This window comes from Erithacus rubecula (assembly GCF_903797595.1).
Source record: "Erithacus rubecula genome assembly, contig: scaffold_516_arrow_ctg1, whole genome shotgun sequence".
Lineage (NCBI taxonomy): Eukaryota > Metazoa > Chordata > Aves > Passeriformes > Muscicapidae > Erithacus > Erithacus rubecula.
Window position 1 is genome coordinate 31470 of NW_027635823.1, and position 21804 is coordinate 53273.

Below are 21804 nucleotides of genomic sequence, written 5' to 3' on the forward strand. Positions count from 1 at the left end.
TTCCCCTCTTCCACTACCAGCTCCATCACCTTGCTGAAGAGCTGGATGGAGAGCAGCTGCACGTGGCTGTTGTCCTGGAGGAAAGGAGAAGAGCTCAGCACCAACTAGTCCAGTCCCAGTGGGGCAAAGGCCCAAAATGCCCAGGGCACAAAGTTTCCTGGCAGTCCACAGAACCTACATTCTCAAGTGTGGGAGGAGTGGCTCAGCCAGCTTCTGGGCAGTGGCGCTGGGTATCTTAAGGTCTTTTTCTTGGAGCATATGGGCAAGCACAGAGAGGGTCATCACACCATCTCTCCATCTGGATCACCCAGCTGCCACCAGGTGTTGGTAGATGCCGCGTATTCCTCGCTCTGTGTGCAACACAAGGCTGTGCTGAAGCCCTGGAGGGCTGCAGCACCAACAGGGCCTGGCCCTGCAACCCCACGCAGCTGCCTCAGGGCCCAGAGGCCAGAGGCCTGTGCCGAGGCAGTGGGGCAGCTGAAGCGGGAGGCAGAGAGCTGGGAGCAGCTGCCTCAGCTGTCGAATCCCAGGCAAGCCCAAGGGGCAGCGTTGCCCAGCCCCACGCTGCCAGCGCGGCTTCAGCCACTGCCCCCTTCTCACCAGCGAGGGCTCCTTGCTGAGCACCACGAGGCCTCTGAGCTCCAGGCGCAGCCTGTCCCTGCTCTCGCTCGGCAGGTGCCTGGACATGACCGACAGGGCACTGTGCCCGTGTTTGTTCAAGTCCAGGCACTGCAGGACCTGAAAGGCACAGGACAGTGACAGGGACCCGGCCGCTGGGAGTGCAGAACTGCCCTGGGCCGGGCCCAGGCGGCAGCACCGGGCGCGCACCGTGCCAGGCGGCTGCGGCTCCCAGAGCCAGAGAGCTGGGAGGCAGCTCAGCCAGGCAGCGCTGGCCCTCAGGCTCACCTCCACAAAGAACGCCATGGCCGGCAGATCCCAGCGCGGCTGCCCCCCGATGAGCAGGCTGAGCAGGTGCCTGGCGATGCCGCAACACAAGGGGCTCGAAGCCACGGCGCATCTCCCTGGCAGGGGGAGAAAGGCACAAAGCCCTGGAGCCGGGAGGGCAAACCTCTCCCAGGACTGACTCACAGAGGTGTGGGACCTTTGCCCAGTTACCCTGTGAGGGGACGTGGGCCCTTGGGAGGCCGCTGCTCCTGGGAGCCTCCTCTCCCAGCCTTTTCCAGGCTGCTCGGCCGTCCCTCGGTGCAAGGCCCTCTGGCCACGACCACGGGGGCAGCGTGTGGGGCACTCCGGCACAGGGCACCAATGGCTGCAGCAGGGGAGAAGGGGGACCACCTGGCCAGCAGCCCCACTGCATAGTGCTGGGTCTCAGCACAGAGCAGGGTGTCCCAGGACCCGCCTGCGCTCCAGAGCCACCAGCTTCTTATCACAGCCCAGTAGGCAGAGCAGAGCCTTCATGGTCTGCACTGCAAACCTGTGGCCAGAGCAAAGGCCAGGTCACGCTGGGAGCAGTGACCCTGGCCACAAGGGCATGGGAAGGACAGGGTGACTGGGACCTGTTGGGCTTGCTGGGAAGGCGGTGTTCCTCCCGGCACGCTGTCCAGAAGTTCTCAACATCCTGTGGCATCTGCTCTGTGGTGCTGAAGATTTGGAATAGCAGAGCCACGAAGACTCGGGCAGAATATGTGACCATTGTGTGGTGCCACTCGGGCATGTGGATAGTCACCCAGAGCACCAGAGTTGCCTGCAAAAGACAGAGCAGCCCGAGGCAGTGCTCAGTGCCGAGGTGTCCATGTGGCAGGGCCCCAGGGGAGACGCAGGGGGAGCACCCGGCCTGCTGCCCCTGAGCCTGTCCCTAGCCCAGCCTTCAGCCCAGTGCCCGAGGCTGGGAGCTGCAGGGCACTGGGCAGAGCATGGAGAGCTGCTGGAGAGGGGACCTGGAGGGCAAGCAAAGGCCAGTGTCAGAAACTCACTGCCAGTGCAAAGACGGCCTCGTTGTCCTCTTTAATGAAGAACATGCTGTACACTGGCCTGTCTTCCATCACGAAGAGCAGCTCTGGAAGCACCTTCTGCACTGCTGGTCCCGATGAGCCGATGGTTTTCCACATCAAGGCTGCAGCTCTGTGGGACCAGAGCTGTGCATCAGTACCAAGCCCCATGCAGCTGAGTGGGGCTGGGTGACAAAGCCCCCGTGCCCTGAGGGGCAGGGAGGGAGCATGGCAGAAGGATCAGCAAACAGGGTGGCTCAAGGGGCCCAGAGCTCTCTGCCTGTCTGGCAGACCCCAACTGACAGGCTGTGCAGGGCAGTGGCCCTACAGGCCAGTGAAGCCTGAGCTCTCAGGGCACCTGAGCCGCATACCTGTCACACAATGGGGCACAGCGCAGGAGGCTCATCACCACATTAGCTGGGTGTTCTTCAGCCAGCCTCAGAAGGTCATTTTGCAGTCCAGCATCCACAGTTCCACAGGACACGAGTCTCTGGTGAATGTTCCTCACTGTGTCTGGCACCTGGAAGGGGCACAGGAAAGATTTGGAGTGCTGTCCATGGGAGCCTCTGGCCCCGCTCACTCACCAGATCGCCCCAGGGCCGGATGCGCTTGACGGCCACCTGTGAGCCAAGGGGCAGCAGCGGGCTGAGCTCGCCGCCTGGCACGCCGCGCTCCAACCTCCTCTTCCTCGTCTTCTTCTTCCTCCTCCTCCTCCTCCCTCCTCCTCCCTCCTCCTCCGCCCCTGCCACTCACCGTGGGCCCGTCCGCGAGCCGGGTGACCGGGAAGATGCTGCCAAAGCCACCGCTGTCCAGCAGCGAATCCATCCGGTACCGCTCCTGCAACGCCTCCTGCGACTCCCCTGCGAGCGACACGCGGCTGTCAGCGCTCAGCCCAGGGCCAGACACGGCCCCCGAGCGCCCCCCGAGCATCCTGGGCCGAGCATTCCCACCCGCCCCGGGCCCCGGCGGAGCTCGGGCTGAAGGAGCTGCAGCGGGGGCAGCGGGAGCGGCCGCGCCGTGTGTGCCCTCTGCAAGCCCCGGGAGGAGCCGGGGCCGGGGCTGGGGCTGGGGCTGGGGCTGGGACTGGGGATGGGACTGGGGATGGGGCTGGGGCTGGGGCTGGGGCCGGGACAAGCGATGCCAAAGAGAAGTGATGCCCAGCCAACAGCGCCACAGCCAGGACAGCGAGAGCCGGGCGGAGGCGACACCGGGGGAGGATGGGCGGGGCCGGGGCCGGGGCAGGGGCAGCCCCGCGCGGGGCCGGGGGCGGGCTCGGAACATGGCCCGGAACGGGAAGAGGGGAGAAGGGAAAAGAGGGAGAGGGTCGGGGGAAAGCGACTCCGAGGAAGAGAAGGAACAAGAGATCCAAAGGATCTGTAGACTCGCTGCTGCCGCTGGCGCCGCCGCTGCCGCTGCTGCTGCCGCTGCTGCTGCTGCCGCTGCCGCTGCTGCCGCTGCCGCTGCCGCTGCTGCCGCTGCTGCTGCCGCTGCTGCCGCTGCCGCCGCTGCCGCCGCTCTTGCTGCCGCTGCTGCCGCTGCTGCCGCTGCCGCTGCTGCTGCCGCTGCTGCCGCTGTTGCTGTTGCAACTGAACCCCCGGGGCCGTTTCTCCGCGTGTTCGCTTGTCCGCGTGTCCGTTCCACGCTCGCCCCACTCGCCCCATGGCCGAGCCCCGCGCGCCCCGGGGGCAGCCCCTGAAACTGTCCCCGCAGAGCCGGGGCTCTTTTTTGGGGGTTCCCAGTATTTGGGGAGGGGGGGGCTGATATTTGGGGGGGGGGGGGGTCGGTCCTGTTATTTTTGGGTTCTCGTATTTTTTGGGGGTTCCTTCTATTTTTGGGATTCGTTTTTGGGGGGTTCGTTATTTTGGGTGTTTTTAGGGTTTCCAGTATTTTTTGGGGGGGTTCTCGCTATTTTTGGGGTTCCCAGGGTTTATTTTGGTGTCCCTGTGCTGCTTTTGGGGTTCCCTGTATTTTTTGGGGTTCTCTCTGGTTTTGGGGTTCTCTATATTTTTGGGTTCCCTGTGCTGCTTTTGGGGTCCCCGGTGCTGCTTTTGGGGTCCCCGGTGCTGTTTTAAGGGTCCCTGAGCTGATTTTTGGGGTCCCTGTGCTGATTTTGTGGTCTCTGTTTTTGGGGTCCCCCCGCTGACTTTTGGGGTCCTCTCTGTTTTTGGGGTCCCTGTGTTTGTTTTGGGGTCCCCGTGCTGATTTTTGGGGTCCCTGTGCTGATTTTTGGGGTCTCTGTTTTTGGGGTTCTCTCCATTTTTGGGGTCTCTCTGTATTTGGGGGTTCTCTGTGTTTTTGGGCGTCCTAGTGTCTGATTTTGGGGTCTCTGTTTTTGGGGTCCCCGTGCTGATTTTTGGGGTCCCTGTGCTGATTTTTGGGGTCTCTGTTTTTGGGGTTCTCTGTGTTTTTGGGGTCTCTCTGTATTTGGGGGTTCTCTGTGTTTTTGGGCGTCCTAGTGTCTGATTTTGGGGTCTCTGTTTTTGGGGTCCCCGTGCTGATTTTTGGGGTTCCGGTATTTATTTTCGGGTCTCTATTTTTGGGGTCTGTGGTTTTGGGGTCTCTGTTTTTGGGGCCCCGGTGTATATTTTGGGGTCTCTATTTTTGAGGTCTGTGTTTTTGGGGTCTCTGGTTTTGGGGTTCTCTTTGTTTTTGGGGTTCTCTTTGTTTTTGGGGTCCCTGTGCTGTTTTTGGGGTCCCTGTGTTTATTTCGGGGTCTCTATTTTTGGGGTGTCTCTGTATTTGGGGGTTCTCTGTATTTTTGGGGTTCTCTCTGTTTTGGGTTCCCCGTGTTTATTTTGGGGTCTCCCCAGGCCGGGGGGCGGGGCCGGCAGCGCCGGTGCCCGTGAGCCGGATGGGCCGGGCAGCGGCCATGGGAGGGACTGGGGGAACTGGGAATGGGAACTGGGGAGACTGGGATGGACTGGGAGGGACTGGGAATGGGAACTGGGGAGACTGGGAGGGACTGGGAGGGACTGGGAATGGGAACTGGGGAGACTGGGAGGGACTGGGAATGGGAAATGAGGGAACTGGGAGGGACCGGGGGAACTGAGGGGACTGGGAGGGACTGCGGGGGACTGGGAATGGAAATGGGGGAACTGGGGGGGACTGGGGGAGACTGGGAAGGACTGGGGGGGACTGGGAATGGAAATGGGGGCACTGGGATTTTGGGGTCCTCCATTAGTATCCCCCACCTGCCCAGTTTGGAATTGGGTCTGGGGTCTCTGGAATTGGGTCTGGGGTCTCTGGAATTTTGTCTGTGGGCTCTGTTTGGAATTGGGTCTGGGGTCTCTGGAATTGGGTCTGGGGGCTCTGTTTGGAATTTGGTCTGGGGTCTCTGGAATTGGGTCTGGGGTCTCTGGAATTGGGTCTGGGGGCTTTGGCTGGAGCCGCCCGGATGCGGCTGTGGGGGAAGGAGCAGCGCCAGGGTGAGTGTGAGACCCCAGACCCAAAATCCCCCTGAGACCCCAGACCCAACTGGGGACCCCCCTAAATCCCCTCCAAATCCCCACCCCCCCACCAATTTTGGGTCCTCCCCTCCCCAATTTTGGGGTCTCTCCCCCCCCAATTTGGGCCTCCCCCCTCCCCAATTTAGGGTCTCCTCCCTCCTCAATTTTGGGGTCTCTCCCCCCTCAATTTGTGTCTCCCCCTCCCCAATCTGTCTCCCCCTCCCCAATTTGTGTCTCCCCTCCCCAATCTGTCTCCCTCTCCCCATTTTCAGGATCCCCCTCCCCAGTTTTGTCTCCCCCTCCCCAGTTTGTCCCCCAGGCTCCCCCCTGCTGTCAGCAGCCGCTGCCGAGCGTTTGGTGCCGCGCTGAGCCGGGCCAGGGGGGCGGCGCTGAAACTGGGACAGCTGCTGAGCATGGCAGGTGGGACCCCAAAACACCCCAAAATAAACCCCAAAATAAACCCAAAAATATCCCAAAATAACCCAAAAACCATCCCAAAAATATCACAGAAATATCCCAAAAATATCCAAGAAATATCACAAAAACACCCCAAAGATATCCCAAACTGGGAGAGCTGCTGAGCATGGCAGGTGGGACCCCAAAACACCCCAAAATCACCCCAAAATAAACCCAAAAATATCCCAAAATAACCCAAAAACAATCCCAAAAATATCACAGAAATAACCCAAAAATATCCCAGAAATATCACAAAAATATCCCAAAAATATCCCAAACTGGGACAGCTGCTGAGCATGGAAGGAGGGACCCCAAAAACACCCAAATCACCACCAAAACACCCCAAAATAACCCAAAAACCATCCCAAAACCACCACAGAAATATCCCATAAACATCACAAAAATATCACACAAATATCACAGAAATATCATACAAATACCACAGAAATATCCCAAACTGGGACAGCTGCTTAGCATGGCAGGTGGGACCCCAAAACACCCCAAAATCACCCCAAAATAAACCCAAAAATATCCCAAAAATATCACAGAAATATCCCAAAAATGTCACAGAAATATCCCAAACTGGGACAGCTGCTGAGCATGGCAGGTGGGACACCAAAAACACCCAAATCACCCCCAAAACACCCCAAAATAACCCAAAAACCATCCCCAAATCACCCCAAAATCACCCCAAAAATATCTCATAAACACCCCAATAAATTTCTCAAAATCACCCTACAAACACCCCTAAACATCGCAAATTTATACCAAAACCACCCCAAAAATATCCGAAAACAATCCCACAATCACCCCAAAACCACCCAAAAAATATCCCAGAAACACCCCAAAATCACCACAAAAACACCCCCAAAATATCCCAAAATACACCAAGAACATCCCATAAACCATAAACCACCAAATCCCAAAACCTCCATAACCCCAGAATCCCATAACCCCAGAATCCCATAATCCCATAACCCCATAACCCCACAATCCCATAACTCCATAACCCCACAACCCCATAACCCCACAATCTCATAACCCCATAACCCCACAATACCATAACTGCACAATCCCATAACCCCACAGTCCCACAATCCCACAACCCCATAACCCCACAGTCCCACAATCCCACAATCCCATAACCCCATAACCCCAGAATCCCATAACCCCACAATCCCATAATCCCACAACCCCATAACCCCACAGTCCCACAATCCCACAATCCCATAGCCCCACAATCCCACAATCCCACAATCCCATAACCCCACAATCTCATAACCCCACAGTCCCGCACAGACTCGTCGGTTCTGACCCCACAGCTGCAGCAGATCCTGGTGCGGCTCCGGCAGAGCGCAGAGCCCATGCCGGGCTGGCAGACCCGGGCAGGGGATTGGGGTTTATAGGGTTTTTATAGGATTTTATTGGGTTTTATTTGGTTTATTGGGGTTTATTGGGGTTTGTTGGGGTTTGGCTCCGGCAGAGCGCAGAGCCCATGCCGGGCTGGCAGACCCGGGTAGGGGATTGGGGTTTTTATCCTGTGTCAGGATTTGGAACCAGCTCCTGGAATCCAGGATTCTATGGGGCTTTTATAGGATTCTATAGGATGTAATGTGATTTTATGATAATTTATTGGATTTTCACCTTTTTTTTTTTTTTTAATTTCCATAATTTGGGGAATTTTTGGGATCCCCAGGCTGTGCTGGAGCAGAAGCTGGGCCGGGATTTGTGACCAGCTCCAGGAATTCCAGGATTCTATGGGATTTTTTATAGTTTTTAATGTGATTTTTTGATATTTTATAGTATTTTATAGCATTTAATGTGACTTTATGTTACTTTTTGGGATTTTCACCTGGCTTTTTTTGGAATTCTGGGATATTTTGATAATTTTGGGAATTTTTGGGATCTCCTGGCTGTGCTGGAGCAGGAATTGGGTCAGGATTTGGGACCAGCTCCAGAAATTCCCGGATTCTATGGGATTTTTATAGGATTTTAATGTGATTCTATGATAATTTATTGGATTTTCACCGGGTGTTTTTTGGAATTTCGGTAATTTTGGATCTTTTTGGGATCCCCAGGCTGTGCTGGAGGAGGATCTGGGCCCGGGCTGGCGGGAGCAGCTCCTGGAATTCCAGGATTTCCCCGGGGCAGGTTCACCACGCGCGGCTCCGCGACGGCCGCCAGGGGGCGCTAAAGGTGCAGGTGGGAATAGAAGAAATAGAAATAAAAATAAAATAGAAATTAAAAATAAAAGTGAGAACAAAAATGAGAATAGGGATAATAGTGACGGGGATGGGGGAATTTGGGGAGGGAAATGAAGAATTGGGGGGGGGGGGGAAATGGGACTTTTGGGGGAAAAATGGGAATTTTGGGGGGAAAATGGGAATTTTGGAAAAAACCAGAAAATTAGGGGAATTTGGTGGGGGGGAATGGGAATTTTGGGGGAAAATGGGAATTTGGAGGGAAAAAAATGGGAATTTTGGAAAAAAACCCCCAGGAATTTGGGAAATTGGAGGAATTTGAGGGAATTTTCTGGGAAAATGGGAATTTGGGGGGAAAAAATTGGAAATTTGGGGAAAAAAAACCCAGGAATTTGGGAAACTGGGGGACTTTGGGGGAAAATGGGAATTTGGAGGATAAAAATTGAGATTTTGGGAACGGAAAATAGAGATTTGGGGGGGACAATGGGAATTTTGAGGGAAAAAATGGGAATTTTGGAAAAAAGCCCTAGTAATTTGGCAAATTGGGGGTAAAATGGGAATTTGGGGTGGGGGGGGAATGGTCGGAAAAATGGGAATTTTGGAAAAAAAGCCCCAGGAATTTGGCAAATTGGGTGAATTTGGGGGGGAAAATGGGGGGAAAATGGGAATTTTGGGGGGAAAATGGAGATTTGGGAGGAGATAAAGGGGAATTTTGAAGGGAAAATGATAGTTTGGAGAGGAAAATGGGGGGAGAAATGGGAATTTTTGGAAAAAAAAACCCCAGTAAATTAGGGGAATTTGGGGGAAAAATGGAGATTTTTGAGGGAAAATGGAGATTTGGGGGGGGGGGGGGAGAAATGGGAATTTTGGGGGGAAAATGGGAATTTTGGAAAAACCCCAGGAATTTGGAAAATTGGGGCAATTTGGGGAAAAATGGGAATTTGGGGGGAAAAATGGAGGAAAAATGGGAATTTTGGGGAAAAAAACCAGAATTTGGGAAATTAAGGGAATTTCGCAAATTGGGGGAATTTTGGGGAAAAAAAACGGGGGGAAATGGGAATTTTGGGGGAAAATGGGAATTTTGGAGGGGAAAATGGGGGGAAAAGGGAATTTTGGAAAAAAAACCCAAGGAAATTGGGAATTTGGAGGGAATCTGGGGGGAACATGGGACTTTTTGGGGAAAAATGGAAATTTGGGGGGAAAAATGGGAATTTGGGGGGAAAAATGGGAATTTGGGGGGAAAAATGGGAATTTGGGGTGAATTTGGGAAAAATGGCATGGGAATTTTGGGGAAAACAGGAATTGGGTGATTTTGTGGGGATTTGGGTAGAAAATTTTGGGATTTGGGATGGGAGTTTGGGGACTGGGACAGAATTTTGGGAATTTGTGCTGGGATTTTTTTGAATTAGAGCAGAATTTTGGGAATTCAGGCTGGGAGTTTGCGATTTGTGTTGGAATTTTGGGAATTGTTGCAGAATTTTGGGGTCTGTGTGGTAATTTTGGGGTCTCTGGAATAATTTTGGGGTCTATGGTGTAATTTTGGGGTCTATAAGGTAATTTTGGGTCTGTGGGATAATTTTGGAGTTTGGGGTGTGATTTTGGGGTGATTTTGGGGTAATTTTGGGTTCTCTGGGGTAATTTTGGGGTCTGGGGTGTGATTTTGGGGTCTGGGGTGTGATTTTGGGGTGATTTTGGGGTAATTTTTGGTTCTCTGGGGTGATTTTGGGGTCTGGGGTATGATTTTGGGGTGATTTTGTGGTCTAGGGTGTGATTTTGGGGTGATTTTGGGGTCTGGGGTGTGATTTTGGGGTAATTTTGGGGTCTGGGGTGTGATTTTGGGGTGATTTTGGGGTGATTTTGGGTCCCCCCAGTACCTGGGTGTCGCTCGCAGCATCGGCAGCGACATCGAGAATCTGCTGACCCTGCTGAGCCTCAGCCCGGGGCTGCCAAAAGGTGACAAAAACACCCAAAATCACCCCAAAACCAGCAAAACCAGCCAAAACCCAGCCAAAAACCAGCCAAAATTACCACCAAAACAGCCGAAAATCACCCCAAAATGACTCTGCTGGGCTTCACCCTGGGGATGCCAAAAGGTGACAAAAACACCCAAAAACGGCCAAAATCACCCTAAAAATGGCCAAAACCACCCAAAACTAGCCAAACACACCCCAAATACCCCAAAATCAGCCCAAAACCACCCCAAAAACTGCCAAAACCAGCCCAAACCAGCCCAAAAACAACCAAAACAAGCCAAAATCACCTGAAGTAACCCAAAATATATTTTTAAAATAATTTTTCCCTCAATTCCTGGTTTATAATTTTTTATAATTTCCCCAATTCCCAATTTATAATTTTTTATAAATTTTCCCCAATTCCCAGTTTATACTTTTTTATCGTTTCCCCAAGTTATAATATTTATAATATTTATAATATTTAATAATATTTTATCATTTTCCCCAATTCCCGGTTTACAATATTTTACAATTTCCCCATTTTTATCATTTTTAAATTTTTTCCATTTTCATAATTAATTTACAATTGTCTTATTTTTACCATTTTTTAAAATTTTCCCATTTTTATCATTTTTATCATTTTTACAATTTCCCATTTTCCCATTTTAAGAAATTTTCCCATTTTTATCATTTTTTACAATTTTTCCATTTTTATAATTTTTACCATTTTGCCATTTTTGTTATTTTTTGCAATTTCCCCATTTTTGTAATTTTTTGTAATTTCAGTATTTTTATCATTTTTACAATTTTCCCATTTTTATCATTTTTTACCATTTTCCCATTTTTATAATTTTTTACAATTTTTCCATTTTTACAATTTTTTGCAATTTTCCCGATTTTGTCATTTTTTAGATCTCTTCCTCGCTCGGTTATTTTTATCCATTTTTACAATTTCCCCAATTCCCGGTTTTTCCCCATTTCCAGGGCTGTTTCCCATTCGGTTATTTTTATCCATTTTCACAATTTCCCCCATTCCCGGTTTTTCCCCATTTCCAGGGCTGTTTGCAGTCGAGCTCGAGCGCGGCTCCGGGCGGGAGGCGGCGAGCGCGCGGCGCATCCGGTGCGGGACCCGGATTGGGGATTTTGGGGTGTTTTGAGATTTTAGGATTTTTTGGGGAGGATTGGGGTTTTTATGGGATTTTGGGGGGATTTTGGGGGGATTTTCGGAATTTTTTTGGAGGGGGGGGTTGGGGATTTTTGGGGATTTTTTGGGGGCATTTTTATGGGGAGGTTTGGGGGATTTGGGGGATTTTTTGGGGATTTTTGGTGTTTTTTGGGGGAAGGATTGGGTGTTTTAGAAGGATTTAGGGGATTTTTGGGAGAGGTTTGGGGATTTTGGGGGATTTTGGGGTTTTTTTAGGGGATTTTTTGGGGGATTTTTTGGGGGAGGTTTGGGGGAGGTTTGGGGGTTATGGGGGGATTTTGGGGATTTTTGGGGGACTTTTTATGGGGAGGTTTGGGGGTTTGAGAAGGATTTAGGGGATTTGGGGGATTTGGGGGGATTTTTGAGGCTTTTTTGGGAATTTTTGGGGAATTTTGGGAGATTTTTATGGGATTTTTGGGGGAGGTTTGAGGGGGTTTATGGAATTTTGGGGGGGATTTTTGGGGATTTTTTTAGGATTTTTGGGGGGATTTTTGGGATTTTTGGGGGGATTTTTGGGGACTTTGGGGGGATTTTTGTAGATTTTTGGGTGATTTTTTTGGGATTTTGGGGAGATTTTTGGGTGATTTTTTTGGGATTTTGGGGGGATTTTTGGGGATTTTTTTTTTATTTTTGGGAATTTTGGAGGTTTTCAGGGAAATTTGGGGGTTCAGGGATGAATTTTGACTTTTTTGGGGGGTTTTGGAGTAAATTTGGGGTTTTTTTTTGGTGATCTCAGATTTTGGGGTGCCCCAGGTCCCTTTTGGGGGTCACCCCTTTTTCCAGGTGCGGTTTTTGGTTGGATTTTCGCCATTTCTGGGTCATTTTTGCCGTTTTGGGGTCATTTTTGGGTGGATTTTCCCCTGGTTTTTTTGGATTTTGGGTTAATTTTGGGGGTTTTTTGGTGATCCCGGATTTTGGGGTGCCCCAGGTCCCTTTTGGGGGTCACCCCTTTTTCCGGGTGCCGTGCGCTGCCCCAGGAGCGGCGCGACCAGGTGGGGGAGGGGCATCCCAAAATTTGGGGGGTAGGGGGGACCCCAAAATATGGGTGGGATCTGAAATATGGGGGAGGGGGAACCCCAAAATTGGGGGGGAACGGACCCCAGAATGAGGAGGGGGACCCTAAAATATGGGGGGGGGATCCAAAATTGGGGGGGACCAAAATATGGGGGAGAGGAGACCCCAAAATATGGGGGGAGGGAACCAAAATTAGGGGGGGGATGGACCCCAGAATGGGGGGCGACCCCAAAATGGGTGGGCGATCCCAAAATTGGGGAGGGAAGAGACCCAAAATTGGGAGGGGGACCCTAAAATATGGGGGGGATCGAAATATGGGTGAGTAGGACCCAAAATATGGGGGGGGGAACCAAAATTGGGGGGGACCCCAGATCTGGGGGGGATCTGAAATATGGGAGTGACCCCAAAATTGGGGAGGGGGACCCCAAAATACGAGTGGGGGGACCCCAAAATTTGGGAGCGGGACCCCAAGATTTCGGGGGGGGATCAAAATATGGGGGAGGGGGACCCAAAATATGCGAGGAGACCCAAAATAGGGGGGGACCGAAATATGGGGGAGGGGGACCCCAAAATGTGTGTGGGGGGCACCCCAAAATTGCGAGGGGGAAACCTAAAATATGAGGGGTATCGAAATATGGGGGACGGGTGTTATAAATGAACGCAATGGGCCATAAAGGATCGAATCAAAGTTAAAAAGATTTATTAGTTACAGAAGGCAAAAGCAAAATCCACAGCGCCGGGCGACAGGGGAGCTCCAGCTCCGAAACTGCCGTGGCCCCTCTCAGCTCACTCCTTTTAAGTTGTTCAGTTTCCGGGGTTTCATGCCCCTCCTCTAGCAGTTCCGCGCACGCTCCTCGGGTTTCATGCCCCCCCTCTAGTAGTTCTGCGCATGCTCCTTCAGTTGCTAGGGGGTCTTCTTCTGCCTTCTGGTGGTCGAGGGATGAAGGTGAGTAGTCTTCCTCACCCTTGTTTTACTGACCCTTACTAACACTTAAGGTGATAGATGATTAACGCAAGCAAAGTGAAAATAACTATCAGCATCTTGGCAAGCAAAGCAAAACAATTAGAGACATCTTGGCTCACTCTGAAGGTCTTTCAGACAAGCAAAGCATCCTTGCAAAATGACATCCCAGCCTCCAAGTCCTTGCAAATCCTCTCAAGGTCTATCTGGTGAACAAAAGGTTTTCATCACAGCAGGAGAGGCCTGCGTGTCCCAGGACTCCGGATTTGAGCTGCTTCAGCTCCACAGAGATGGAGGCAAAGTGAAGAAGCCAAACCATTTATTAATGGAAGGCAAAGCAAATGGATGAGGTGGAAGGGAAAAAAGGGGGATGGGCACAGTCTGAGGACTGGAGGGAGAGAGCTATTTACAGGCAGGGAGAGGGTTGAAGCCGTGCAAGCTTCCCACAGGCTCAGCTGTGCCAATCATCAGCTGTGCCTGGAGCTCCAGCATTTTGATATGGTGTCCTCTTCAGTGTCTCCTTGTGCTGTTATTGCAATGCTGGTTCACTGGATTCTGAAGAGGAAGCTAATTCTATTTCTCTCACAGCCCATAAACAGGGTTGAATATGAAGTTAAAATGTGATGAGATGGTATTTTTCCTTTGGGCATGAAGAGCTGTAACAGAGAGCAAGAGAATCACAGTCAAGGCCCACATCTGCAGGAATCCAAGGAGACCCAGGAGACCTTCCTGCAAAGGGCATCCCACTCAGGTCCTGCAATGGCCAAGAGGATCACCTGCTAGGTGCTGACCAAAAGTCCTTGCCACGATCCAGAAATCTCTCTGTGCTCCGTCCCTGCCACCGTCCATCCACACAGGGAGTGAAGCCCTCTGCAGCCGGGGCAGGGATTGCAGCTGCCTGCCCAGGGATTGCAGCTCCTCCTGCCAGCCCCTGCTGCCAGCCCGCTGCCCTCACTCACCTTCATTGAGCACCTGGAACTCTTCCTGCTGCCCTCTCATGAGTATCCCGGCGAACCCTGGGAACACAGAGCCCGTCACGGCTCTGCCCGGCGGCACAGCTCCCTGCCCACGGCGCTGCCAGCCCTGCGCCAGTTTCGGTTCTGGTGTCAGTTCTGTTCCCAGTCTTGGTCTTGGTTCCAGTCCTGGGGCATTTTATTAAATATAGAGAGAGAGACAGAGACTACGGGCTCGTGATCAGAATCCAAATTTATTGTGCACTACATGTGGGTCTAAATGTGGGAATTTGAGGGGGGAATTTTGGGAGCTGAAATATGACAGTGAAGAGCTGGCATGAAGCCTGTGAAACCCAGGGGTCATCCCAAAGCCCCCAGACAAACAGCAGAGCAACCTAAAAGGAGCAAAGAGGTGTGAAACTAATTTCCATATGAAGCGAGGAGGTGATGGATTTGTATGAGGCGAATTGTGCATTCCTGGTTTGTAGAGAATAAAAGGAGAGGCGCAGGTGGCCACAGGTGCGCGTGTTTTTGGAGGAGCTGCCCCCACGCACCGCAGCGCTCCGTGCCCGGCCCGGGCTCAGAGGACGCCACTCCCACCTGGCCTTTGATTGGCTGCAGCCGTGCGGGGGAGGCGGGTGTTGCTGAGAGGAGCCGCTGATTGGTTGATTCGGGAAGAAACCGCGCGCTGATTGGTTGGTTCGGGGAGAGACGCGCCACTATTGGCTGGCTCGGCAGAGCCAGTGGCGGGAGAGCGTGAGGGCTGTGTAGGAAGCTGAGGTGGGTCCGGGCCGGATTTGGAGGGGTTTGAGGTGGGTATGAGGGAAATGGAGTCGTCTGAGATGAGTTTGGGATGTATTTGGGGGGAACTGAGGCGGTTTGAGGGTCTTTTGCGGGGTCTGTGGTGTATTTGGGGAGAAATGAGGGGGGTTCTGAGGTGGGTCTGGGGGAGCTTGGGGACATTTTGGGGGCTCTGAGAGGAACTTGGAGGGCTTTGGACAGAACTGGGTGTCTGTGAGTTGAGTCTGATGAGAAATGGGGGATTGGGGGGGTTTGGGGAGCATTGAAGGGGAATAGGGGGGTCTGAGGTGGGTTTGGGGGAAATGGAGGGTCTGAGGGGGCTTTGGGGTGAGCTTGAGAGGGTCTGGAGGGTTTTTAGAGGGATCTGAGGGGTGGTTTTGAGAGGAACTTGGAGGATCTGGGGCTTCTGAGGTGGGTCTGGGGGTTTTGGGGGAGTCTGAGGGACTTTGAGGGGGTCTGGGGAGGGTTTGTGAGGGTCTCATGTGGGTCTGGGTTAAATTTTGGGGGGACTGGCAGCGGTCTGAGGGTATTTGGGAGGGTTTAGGTGGGTCTGGGGTGGATTTGGAGGTTCCAGGGGGTGAAGGGGTCCCGGACCCCCCCAAATCCCCCCCTGTCCCCACAGACAGTCCCAGCCATGGCAGTGCAGGACGCCCACCCCAACCACACCATCAACAACTCAATGAGAAGATCAAGAAGGACGGTGAGGGGGGGCTGGGAGGCTGTCCCCATTGTCACCTGTCCTTGTCCAGACTGTCACCTGTCTGTGTGTCCCCACTGTCACCTGTCCTTGTCACTGTCCCCGTTGTCACCTCTCTGTGTGTCCTGTGTGTGTCCCCAGAGCTGTCCCTGTCCCCACTGTCACCTGTCCTTGTTCCTGTCCCCAGAGCTGTCCCTCTCCTTGTGCCCTCTCCTTGTCCCCATCTTTTTCTTGTCCCTGTCATTGTCCAATGTGTCCCCAGAGCCAAAGCAGTCCCTGTCCCCGTGGTCACCTGTCCTCTCACCGTGTCCCCATTGACACCTCTGTCCTTGTGATTGTCCTTTCTGTCCTTGTCCCCAGAGCTGAAGGCATCCCTGTCCCTGTTGTCATTGGTATGGCCCCATTGTCTGCAGTGCTGAAGGAGTCTGTGTCCCCATTGTCCCTGTGCTGTCCCCATGTCCCTGTGCTGTCCTCACTGTCACCTGTTCCGATGGTGACCGTGCTGTCCTTTTGTATCCCCAGAGTTGAAGAAGTCCCTTTGTGTCCCCAATGTCACCTGTCCCCACTGTCCCTGTTCTGTCCCCACTGTCCCTCTGCTGTCCCCACTGTCCCTCTGCTGTCCCCAGTGTCACCATGCTGTCCACAGTGTCACCGTGCTGTCCCCAGTGTCACTGTGCTGTCCCCACTGTCACCATGCTGTCCCCACTGTCCCTCTGCTGTCCCCAGTGTCACCATGCTGTCCCCACTGTCCCTGTGCTGTCCCCACTGTCCCTCTGCTGTCCCCACTGTCACCATGCTGTCCCCACTGTCTCTGTGCTGTCCCCACTGTCTCTGTGCTGTCCCCACTGTCACCGTGCTGTCCCCAGTGTCACCGTGCTGTCCCCACTGTCACCATGCTGTCCTCACTGTCCCCGTGCTGTCCCCAGTGTCCCCGTGCTGTCCCCACTGTCACCGTGCTGTCCCTGTCCCCCCAGAGCTGAAGGAGTCCCTCTGTGCCATTTTCTCCCCCTTTGGGCAGGTTTTGGACATTTTGCTGTGGCGCAGTCTCCACATGCGGGGCCAGGCCTTTGTCACTCTCAGGAGATGAGCAGCGCCAGCACCGGCCTGCGCTCCATGCAGGGCTTCCCCTTCTGGGACACACCCACAGTGAGACAGGATCTGAGGCCAAATACCGGGGTCTGGGGAAAAAAAAACCCAAATCTGGGGGAAAACCCCTGAAATTCTGGGAAAAAGCCTGAAATCCCGATTAAAAAAAACCCAAACAAACAACAAAATCCCCTGGGATCACTCTCAAATTAAACTGGGAATAACCCATAAACTTCTCCTTGTACAAGAAGGCCATGGTGAGACACAAATTTGGGGGAAAATTCTGAAACATTGTAGAAAAATCTTGAAATTCTGGGGAAGATCCTGAATTCCTTGGAAAAAAACCCCAAAAATGCAGCCTCAAATATTCCTAAAGTCCATCCTGGAACCTCCCAGAGCTTCGCCTTCTATGACAAACCTGTGGTCGGAGCCAAATCCTTTGGAAAAGTATCTGAATTTTGGGAAAAATTCTGAAATTCTGGGAAAAACCTCCCAAATTCTGGGAAAAAAACCCTAAATTCTGGGAAAAAATCCAAAAACCCAGTATCAAATATCCCCAAAATCCCACAAAAAAACCCCAACTCCAACCAGGAACACTCCAAAACCCAACCAGGAGCTGGCCCAAAGCTTCCTCTGATACAAGCAACTCATGGTGGGAGCTAAATCCTGGAAAAAATCCCCTGAAATTCTGGGAAAAATCCCCTGAAATTCTGGGAAAAAATCTGAACTCCAGCCAGCAATTCCCAAAGGTTTCCCTTCTATGCCAAGCCCATAATGAAACTTCAAATTCAGCCTGGAACCCCCAAAAATCTGTTGGAAACCCCCAAGACCCTCTGGGAACTCCTCTAAAATCTCTCTCAACTCCCCCCAAATTACTCAGAAACTCTCAAATTCCCCCACCCCCCAAATCTCTCTGAATTCCCTCAAATCCCTCAGAAACTCCAAAATCCCCCAGAAATCCCTCAGAAAACCCCCAAATCCCTGCTGGAAATGCCCCAAATCCCCCAGAAACCCCAAATCTCTCAGAAATCCAAAAATCCCCCTCAAAATCCCTCAGAAAACACCCAAAAGCCTCCTAGAAATGCCCCAAATCCCTTAGAAGCCCAAAAATTCCCTCTGGAACCTCCCAAAATGCCTCCTGGAACTCCCCCAAACCCCTCAGAAACCCCAAAATGTGGGAGGTGCCGTTGCAGATGATCCAGTTCACCAAGATGGACTTGGACATCGCAGCCAAGATGAAGGAAACATTTGTGGAGCTGGAACAGGACAAGGGGGCATAGGGAACAGTGCCTGTGAGTCATGGGGTCAGTTGGGGGGTTTGTGGTCAGTTCTGGGATTTGGGGTCAGTTCTGGGATTGGGATCAGGACAAGCACAAGGCCAAGGGCGGGGACGCACCTGGCCCCAAAAAGGGAACGGGATACAGGGGGGCACAGGGAGCTGTGCCTGTGAGTTATGGGGTCACTTAAGAGATTTGGGGTTATGGGATTTGGGGCCACTTATGGGATTTGGGATAGGGTGGTTTGGCATTCTGTCTATGCCTTTGGTGTCACTTGGGGTGTTTTTGGGGTAATTTGGTGATGTCTCTCTGCTTTGGGGTAACTTTGGGCTGGTTTTGGGGTAATTTGGGGTTCACTCTCTACTTTGGGGAAACTTTATGGTGGTTTTGGGATAATTTGGGGCTCTCTGTACTTTGGGGTAACTTTGGGCTGGTTTTGGGGTCTCTCCTCAGGGGAGAGCTGCTCCAGATGATGCCACACCTGGGGGGGAACTGCCCTACATCCCCCCCGGGCATGAGCCCAGCCTGGGAATGGCCCCAAACCCTGGAAGGGCCCCCATGCCAACTCCACAGCCTGTGAGTTACGGGGCATTTGTGGGGTTTAATGGGGGATTGATGGGGTTAATGAGGTCACATGATCCCAGCCTGGGAATGGCCCCAAACCCTGGAATGGCCTCCATGTCAACCCCACAGCCTATGAGTGACCCCATAACCTGAGTTATGGGGGATTTATAGGGTTAATGGGAGATTTATAGGGTTAATGGGGGATTGATGGGGTTAATGGGGTCACATGATCCCACCACTGGAATGGCCCCAAATCCTTGGATCCCCACAGGAATGGCCCCATCCCCATGGGATTTGTAGTTTTTGGCAGATTTTTGGGGATTTTTGTGAGATTTTGGGGGGATGTTTTGGTGTGTATCCAGCGTGACTTTGGGCTGGTTTTGGGGCTGAGTTTTGGGGTGATTTTGCTGATTATGGGGATGATTTTGGCTGCTTTTTTGCTGATTTGGGGCTGATCTTTGCTGATTTTGGCTGATTTGGGTTGTTTCCCCCATTCCCGCAGCTGTTGGAGAACCCCCCGAACCACATCCTGTTCCTGACCAAGCTCCCTGAGGTCAAGGAGCTGATGCTGTCCATGCTCTTCCAGCAGTGAGAGCCAGAAATTGGGAATTTGGGAATTCCAGGGGCTGTGGGAGCTCAGAGTGGGGAGGGGCTGGAATTTTGGGGGAAATACCAGGATTTTGGGGGGAATTTCAGGATTTTTGGGTGGTTTCTGGGTTTTTGGAGGAATGTTTCTGGATTGGGGATGGGGAGGGCAGGGGATTTCTGGGCAGCATTTCTGTATTTTTGAGGCAAAATTCCTGAATTTTTGGGGGAACATTCCCAGGTTTTTTGGAGGAACATCCCCGAACTTTTCGGGGGGAACATTGCTGGGTTTTTAGGGGGAATGTTTTGAATTTTTAGGGAACACTTCTGAATTTTTGAGGGGACATTACCAGGTTTTTTGTGAACCATTCCCGGATTTTTGGGGGACATTGCCTTTTATTTGGGGACCATTCCTAAGTTTCTGGGGGAACATTCTTGAGGTTTTTGAGGAAACATTTCTGAATTTTGGGGAACATTTCTAAATTTTTGAGGGAACATTGCTGAATTTTTGGGATAGCATTCCCAGGTGTTTTGGTACCATTCCTGTTTTTTTGAGGGAACATTCCTGGGGGTTTTGAGAGAACATTCCTGAATTTTGGGGAACATTCCTGAATTTTTGAGGGTACATTCCTGATTTTTTTGAGGACCATTCCCAGGTATTTTGGGAGACCATTCACTGGTTTTTGTCGGGCCATTCCCGAATTTTTAGGGTACCACTTCCAGGTTTTTGTGGTACCATTCCCAGAGCTTTTGCGGACCATCCCCAGATTTTGTGGTGGCCATTCCAAAATTTTTGTGGTACCGTATATTGGGTTTTTTGGGGTACCATTCCCAGGTTTTTGGGAGACCATTCCTGAGTTTTTTGTGGTACCATTCCCAGGTGTTTTGGGGTACCATTATTGGTTTTTTAGGGGAACATTCCTCAGGTTTTTGAAGAGACATTTCTGAATTTTTAGAGGACCATTCCCTGGTGTTTTGGGGTGACATTCCCCGGGTTTTGGGTACCATTCCCAGGTGTTTTGAATACCATTCCCAGGTTTTGTGGTACCTTCCCAGGTGTTTTGGGTACCATTCCCAGGTTTTTGAGGACCATTCCCAGTTGTTTTGGTACCATTCCCAGGTTTTTGAGGACCATTCCCAGGTGTTTTGGGTACCATTCCCAGTTGTTTTTGGGTGCGATTCCCAGTTGTTTTTGGGGTACCATTCCCAGGTGTTTTGGGTACCATTCCCAGGTGTTTTGGGGACCATTCCCAGGTGTTTTGGGTACAATTCCCAGTTGTTTTTGGGGTACCATTCTCAGGTGTTTTGGGTACCATTCTCAGGTGATTTGGGTACCATTCCCAGGTTTTGGGTACCATTCCTGGTTTTTGGGCTGTCCCTCATCCCGTTCCTCTGTGCCAGGTTCCCGGGCCCCGCGACATCGCCTGCGTGGAGTTGGACACCGCGGTGCCAGCGGGCGCTGCCCGTGAGCCCCTGCAGGGCTCCAAGATCACCCAGAGCAACGTCACAGAGATCTCCTTTTCCAAAGAGTGATCCCAAACCTGCCCAAACACCCCCAAACCCGAAAAAAACACTGCCTGGATACTCCAAAACTGCCCCGAAACACCCCAAATCTCTGAGCAACACCCCATAATTCCAGAGAAATGCTTCAAAACAGCCCCTGGATACCCCAAAACTGCCCTGAAAGAATCCAAATCCCAAAATCAACTAGAAACACCCCAAAATCCCATAGAAATACCCTAAAATCCTTCCAAACCACCCCAAAATGCCTCAAAGCTGCCCCCAAATATTCTAAACTTGCTCAAAACCAGCCCCAAACACCAAAAATCCCAGAAAACTGCCCCTAAAATGGTCCTGACCCAGCCCCAAACCTCTCACCTGCCCCCACTCCCCCAGGTAAGTTCAGCTTGGACCAAGTTCTCCTTTCTTTATCCCACATATTTTTTTTTAAATCCCAAATCCTCCTTTTTCCAACTTCAAAATCCTTCTTTGTGCATCCCAAATGTCCTTTTCAGACCCCAGACCCCTTTTCCCACTCCAAAATCTCCTTTTCCAACCCCAAATCCCTTTTCCCACCCCAAATTCTCCTTTTCCCACCCCAAATCCCCTTTTCCCAACCCAAATCCCCTTTTCCCAAACCAAATCCTTCCCTGTACACCCAAAATCTCCTTTTCATATCCAAAATCTCCTTTTTCCACCCAAAATCTTTTTCAATCTCAAATCTCCCTTTCCGACTGAAATCCTGACTTCAAATCCTCAACCCCCACCCTAAAGCTTCTTTTCCTCCCCTAAATCTCCTTTTCCATCCCAAAATCCGGTTTTTCCATCCCAAATTCTTCCCCTTTTACCTCAAAATCTCCTTTCCCCACCTCAAATCCCCTTTTAGGATTCCCCAGGTGTTTTTGGGTTTCCCCAAGGTTTTTATTTTTGTTTTTCCCATCCCCAGCACTATACCCAGGGTCTCTCTGTAGACATTGCACCTGGAGCTGCCCCCACCACGAATAAATCCCAAATCAACCCAAAATAAATCCCAAATCAACCCCAAATAAATCCCAAACCAACCCCAAATAATCCCTGCTGTGCCCCCCAGGGCTGGAGTGGTTTTGGGGCAGAGTTTGGGGTCTGGTGGGTTTAACCCCAAAGTTTGGGGATGGGGAA

At 51.8% G+C, this 21804-nt stretch overlaps 1 protein-coding gene across 1 annotated transcript; it reads left to right on the forward strand.

Moving 5' to 3' along the window:
- Positions 1–15571: 15571 nt before the first annotated feature.
- LOC306816316 (U1 small nuclear ribonucleoprotein A-like) lies at positions 15572–20556 on the forward strand (the record flags this gene model as incomplete). Its single annotated transcript, XM_079332772.1, is given in 6 exon segments — positions 15572–15611; positions 15614–15637; positions 16609–16707; positions 16710–16780; positions 19064–19149; positions 20469–20556. Coding segments are annotated over 6 exon segments (324 nt in total). The 3' UTR covers positions 20473–20556.
- Positions 20557–21804: the final 1248 nt, after the last annotated feature.